We start from the raw sequence: 6418 nt of genomic DNA, 5'->3' as shown, positions 1-6418 counted from the left end.
GTGAGATAGATATAATTATCCTTATTTTGCAGATGAGGAAAATAAAATTCAGAGAAGTTAAGCAATTTTCCTTGTCAATAAAGTCAGTGGTCACTTCCACAGGCAACAGGCTCCCAGTATGCCTCAGAATAGAAAGTCAAAGCCAATCTGGAAGGACCTTGTGTATATACAGGGTGCACTTTCTCCTATGGACAGTGTCAGTTGCAGGTTTGACACTGCCTGTCTTCTTGTAGGCTGGGGCAGGGGTGAACCTAAACCCTAAGGGAAGCTTGGTTGATGGCTCAAAAGACAACAACCAGAGCACATTGCTCCCCTACAGGAAGGTCTACTTGGAATCTACACAACCAGAAGGAAATCTTACAAACCCAACATCACTTCCCACCTCTACCAGCAGCCACCTCGCTTCTGTGGATTTCTCAGTGGGAACTCATTCTCTGAGCCCTTGATTCCTTTGGGTGTGAAGAGTGTATCTCCCCAAGGACCACTCTGAAACTGTTAGGAATTTACTAATTCTTGCCTTCTGAGAAGTCTGTGGATACCTGTTTCTTTATCTGCCAGAGGTCCTGGAGCAGAGGTGTGGGCAGGAGGGATGGGAAATGCTATAACACAAGAAAACACTGCTGTGGATGTGTGCACACACATGTGCCTGCCTACACAGTCACAGACATCCACCATACGTATGTTTACACTCACAGACATGCACTTCACAGACACATGGACCCAATAGTCAAACACAGGTTCCCTCTCAGATGCATTTACCAATCATATTTGCACCATTCATGCACACACATGCACACTTACAGACAGACACACCTAGAGATACATATCACACTCACCATAGACACACATGCAGTCTTTGCATATATCTACATCACATAGACACATAGAGGCATACCAGGGACATATAAACAGTACAGACACATAACCTCAATCATATTACCACAGATTAATGCAGACCTTAGACATAGGTACACAGATACTCACACATATAATCAGGGACATACACACTCACAGATACACATACCACAGACACACTGAGACCCACATGGAGGGACAGACCACAGAGACACCCATGCAGGCAGATTCTTAGATGATCAAACTGTCTTCATACACACACACTCACACCAATACACTATACATATGCTGAGACAAAAACACAACCAACAGCATAGAACCTTAAACATACCACAAATACACACCATAATCATGCTGCACACACACAGGTAAACACAGTCACAAATCCCCACAAATTTATAAAAGTACATACTCATATATACAATGTGCACCTATAAACCTTTTGAGACAACCATAGAGAAACACCAGATACCCACCATACACTCAGCCTGAACACACCTATACACATGCACTCATTCTCACATCCACACAGCTACACACCTTGTGCATACATACACACATACATTCAGACAACAGACGCAGACCTAGAGCTGTGTTCACAGAAACCCAGGTGCTTGTGTGCTAACGTTCCACAATCATTGGTTTCAGAACTATGGTAAAGGTTGTGGGGATTTTAACTTGTGAATACTTTTGTCCCCAAATAATTTTTCTCAGGGTGTCTGTGAGGAGATGACCTACGAAGAAATCCAAGAACACTACCCTGAAGAATTTGCACTACGAGACCAAGATAAATATCGCTACCGCTATCCCAAGGGAGAGGTAAGGTTTGGAGGGGTGGCCAGACTCTTAGGACTCCTCCCCAGTATCTCTATTCCAACTACCAGGATTCCATATTTTCCTAGACAGCTTTAAAAACAGGGTAAAGCAAATTTTGCAGCATCTTCCATCCCGCAAGGCATATGATTATCTGGCCCTTTGCTGTCTCATTCTTAGCTATAGGCAACAGATTCCTCTTTTTTTAAAAGCTACACATTTGCCTGATTATATTCCTGTCTTCTTTCAGGAGGACTCACTTTGTCCTAAACTTTGTGTTTGATATCCTTACACTAAAGGTATTTGAAATAGTTCAATATACTCTAATTTCCTGACATTTTATTGCCAAGTTGCCTAAAGCTCCAGCCTCTCTGGACTGTGGGTTGGAGTCCCAAGGGACAATGGCTAATGGTTTATCCAACTTCTTTGCCACCACGTGAACCAGACTATCAGTTCCCTATTCCCATGTGAGGTAAATCCTCGTTGTTTTCAAACCAGTCTCCATTTAGCCAGTTCCACATGTTAGAATATTTATTAGTCATACTCCATTTTTGATAGATTCCAGGGAACAATTATCAGAAAGCAGGATATCAGAGAAGAAACAATAGATATCCTGTGTTACAAAGCACTTTCATATGTGTATTTTCATCCTCAAAAATGACATTATGAAGTCAGTCCAGCTTTGCCCTCATTTTCCTTTATATATTTTGAGGTTATGTTGTTAGATACATACAAATTTAAAGCAATTATATCTCCTTAGTGAATTGTATATTTTATTATTACATAGTAAGCAAACCTCTTTCCCCCTAATAATGCTTTCTGCCTAAAGGTGTATTTTATATGATATTAATATAGCTATATAAGATTTCTTCTGGTCAGTATTTGCCTAGTTCATCTTTAGTCATTTACTTTCAACTTCTCTGTGTATTTTTGTTTTGTTTCTTATAGACAGCATATAGTTGACTTTTATTGGTTTTAATAAAAATTGAAAATGTATGTCTTTTGAATTGTAAATTTGGTACACTTACTTTTATTGTAATTACTGATTTATTTGAACTTCTTTCTATTCTCTTATTTTGAGCTCTCTAGGCTTAGTTTATCTTTTCTCTTTTCCTCCCTTCTTTAGAATTGATAGAGTTTTTACATCTATATTTGACTTATACAATCTCTTTCCTTTCTTTTAGTGTTACTCTTAACATTTTAATATGTGTGATTGACAAAATCTAAAAATCAATATCTCCACTCACCCCCTAAAACAGTATAAAAATGTTACAACTCTGGTCACTCCCTCTCTTAACTTACATGTTAATTGTTGTTTTATATTTTACTTCAAACTTGTCTTATCCCCCAGATGACTTATTATTGTTATTAATAAATTTATTATTGTAAGCACAACTTACTAAGTAGATGTTGATTGAATTAATGCTTACTGAAGCACTTCAATTTACAACAATCTATCAGAATATATCACTATTTGTTCCTATAATACCAACATATTATATTTTTTAAGTTAAATCAATATTACCAGAGTAGAATTATTATAAATGCTAGACAAAATAGAGCTACTTCCACTTAATAAACGTTGTATCCACATAGATGGATTTTTTTCTTTTTTAAAAATTTTGTTGGATTATAGTTGATTTACAATGTTGTGTTACTTTCAGGTGTACAGCAAAGTGATTCAATTATACATATACATATATTCATTCTTTTTCAGATTCTTTTCTCATAAAGGTTATCACATAATTTTGAGTAGAGTTCCCTGTGTTATACAGTTGGCCCTTGTTGGTTATCTATCTTATATATAGTAGTGTGTGTCTGTTAATTCCAAGCTCCTAATTTATTCCCCCCCCCCCAATTTTCCCCTTTGGTAACCATAAGTTTGTTTTTGATATCTGTAAGTCCGTTTCTGTTTTGTAAATAAGTTAATTTGTATCATTTTTTAAAAATGAGATTCCACATATATGTGATATCATATGATACTTGTCTTTCTCTGACTTACTATGCCTACGAGTGGGATTGCTGGATCATATGATAGTTCTATTTTTAGTTTTTAAGGAACCTCCATACTGTCTCCTAGATGGATCTTATATAGTGGAAAAGGGGTAAAATCACTTATCCAATTAAAATATAATTCTTATTCGCTAAAAAATAATATTGTATACAGTCAGTGTTTATTTAGATTTAACCACATATATCCAATTCCCTTGATCATTCTTTCTCCTTACAGCTGAAGTTTTCCTTCTGGGTTCAATGTCTATCTTCCTTTAGAAGTTTCTTTAGGAGGATCTGTTGGTAGTAGACTCACCTTTCTTTTTGTCTAAAAATGTCTTTAAGGAGAGGTGGCTCTTAATCCTAGATGGTATTTTGGCAAGGTATAAAACTCTAGGATGACAGTTTTCTCTCGGCACTTTGGAGATATTGTCCCCACTGTCTTCTGGCTTCTAACATGGTTAAGAAGTCTCCTGAAAGTCTAATTGTCATTTCTTTTCTCTCTGGCTGCATTTAGGGTCTTTGGGTCTCTATGGTTTTTAAGTTCCACTCTGATATGTCTAAATATTAATTTCTTTTCATTTATCTTGCTTGGGGTTAATTGGACTTCCTGAATCTGAGGACTAGGATTCTTCATCGATTCTAGAAAATTCCCAGACATTATATCTTTAAATATTCCTCTCTCATATTTTCTCTATTATCTCCTTGAAGTGCAATTGGATGTGTGTTAGTCCTGTCTCTATCCTTTATGCCTCCTAACTTCTTCTTATTTTCAATCTCTTTGCTACATTCTGAGTAATTTCTTCAGCTCTATCTTCCAGAACAGTATTTCTTGAATTGTATCTAATCTGCTGTTTACTGTATCCATTGAGTTTTCCATTTTAATGACTATATCTTTCACTTATAGAAATTCTACTTAGTTCTTTTTCAAATCTAGATCATATACTCAATAGCATCTTATTTCTTCCTTACATTTTTGATTCAATCTTTCATTTCTTTCAAAATCTCAAGCATATTCATTTTATATTGTGGATCCTTTATCTTAAGTTGTTAGGGTTCTTGCTGTTTCTGCTTATTTTTACTCATGATAGCTTATTTTCCTTGCATGTTATGTGAGCTTCAGTTTGATGAAAATTTATCTATGGGAATCCCATGCAGTCTGAGTTGAGAGAATCCAGAGAGAATTTCCATTTGCTTCTTCCAGACACTCTTGGGAGCTAATGACTTGAAATCACTTTTTACTAAACTCTCAGCTTAGCATTTTCTAAAACACATAGGTAGTATAACTCTCAACCACAAATTCACCTATGTATTTCTGGTGTATCCGTGGGGAGGAAGGCGATCTCCGCGTCTTACTCTTCCGCCATCTTCAAGGTCCCCCCCTGGTTATACATTCTTACAGGAGGCTTTTCCTAATTTTCTCCACCAAGAGTCAGGCAGAGACAGATATATTTTCTTACTGTTTCCCTTTGCCTGTGGATATATTTTTTAGTTTATAGTTTTTCTGAGGATGTAGTCCTTTGAAGGTCTCAGATTTTTGTGAACGTCTCAGTCCCAAATCCTCATCTCGTACACACCTAAGGCCTTGTCTCATGTTTCTATAAGGTTTTAAAAGCTCAAGGCTCTTGGATACTGTGATTGGCAAATGCCCTCATGGGAGTTGTGGCTTCTATATCCATTTATCACTCTTTTTTTTCCAGTTTTTCTTCATTTTGGAACCATATATTCATAATGTTTCCTTCATTTTCTTGAAAGATCAGTAGTGCAGACATTTATTTTATCCAGATTTTCTAGGGAATTTTAGTGGAAATTTTATTATTGTTATTTACTCCACTATATTGGTTGCCCCATTTAATAGATGAGAAACTAAGACCCTAAGAAGGAAGTGAATTGCCTAAGGTCATACTGCTGGACCAACAACGGAACTGGCACCACAGCCAAGTTTTCCTGATTCCTAGTGTAGAGTTCTTCTCCTCTGGGCAAATGTGCCTCATCTCCTCTTCTTACCCAAGTGTTTCTCTCCCTTTCAGTCCTATGAGGATCTGGTCCAGCGTCTGGAGCCAGTTATAATGGAGCTAGAACGGCAGGAAAATGTATTGGTGATCTGCCACCAGGCTGTCATGCGGTGCCTCCTGGCCTACTTCCTGGACAAGAGCTCAGGTACCACTGTTCTCTCTGTTCCTGGCACGGGAGCTGCATGTGAGTTGAGACTCTGACACCAGAAATTGGTGGTTTATATCTTAATAGTTAAGAGCACGGGATCTAGAGCAAGGGTGCATGTGTTCAAGTTCTTGCTCTGTCACATAATACGTTTGGCAAATTACTTTAACCTCTCTGTTCTCAGTTTCCTTATCTGTAAAATGGGGAGAATAATGATGAAGTTTAAATGAACATATTTAACATAAAGAGCTTAGAACAGTTCATGACACAAAGTATGGGCCATATAAGTGTTAGCTGCTATTATTAATATCAGTGTTACTCTGAGATAACATTTTCAAAGCCAACCTTAACAGTCTGCCTCAACCTGAAAAAGATGAGCCAGTATTTGTCTGAGGCATGCTGTTCTCAGGTGGAATGGGACCTCTTGTGGTCTCTTGATTTTGATTATAGGTTTCTGTCTTTGCTATAGGGATGATTTCCCCAAGATATTGATGTTTTCATTTAAAAATTTTAAATGATAATTTCTTTTTATAAAAAACATCTAGATATTTTAATTTACAGAGTATCTACACTGACTACAAATACTGAAATGCAAACT

At 37.0% G+C, this 6418-nt stretch overlaps 1 protein-coding gene across 2 annotated transcripts in view; it reads left to right on the top strand.

Moving 5' to 3' along the window:
- The window catches only part of PFKFB1 (6-phosphofructo-2-kinase/fructose-2,6-biphosphatase 1), an 83693-nt gene that overhangs the window by 73364 nt on the left and 3911 nt on the right, over positions 1–6418 (top strand). For both annotated transcript variants that reach the window (XM_024767184.1, XM_024767183.1), the window contains exons 10-11: positions 1570–1674; positions 5691–5820. In XM_024767184.1, the coding sequence (XP_024622952.1) occupies positions 1570–1674; positions 5691–5820 (235 nt within the window). The remainder of the gene's footprint in view (positions 1–1569; positions 1675–5690; positions 5821–6418) is intronic.

This window comes from Neophocaena asiaeorientalis, unplaced genomic scaffold, assembly GCF_003031525.2.
Source record: "Neophocaena asiaeorientalis asiaeorientalis breed wild unplaced genomic scaffold, Neophocaena_asiaeorientalis_V1.1 scaffold313, whole genome shotgun sequence".
Taxonomy (NCBI): domain Eukaryota; kingdom Metazoa; phylum Chordata; class Mammalia; order Artiodactyla; family Phocoenidae; genus Neophocaena; species Neophocaena asiaeorientalis.
The sequence above is the reverse complement of the archived record's forward strand: the minus strand, read 5'-3'. Positions and strand labels throughout refer to the sequence as shown.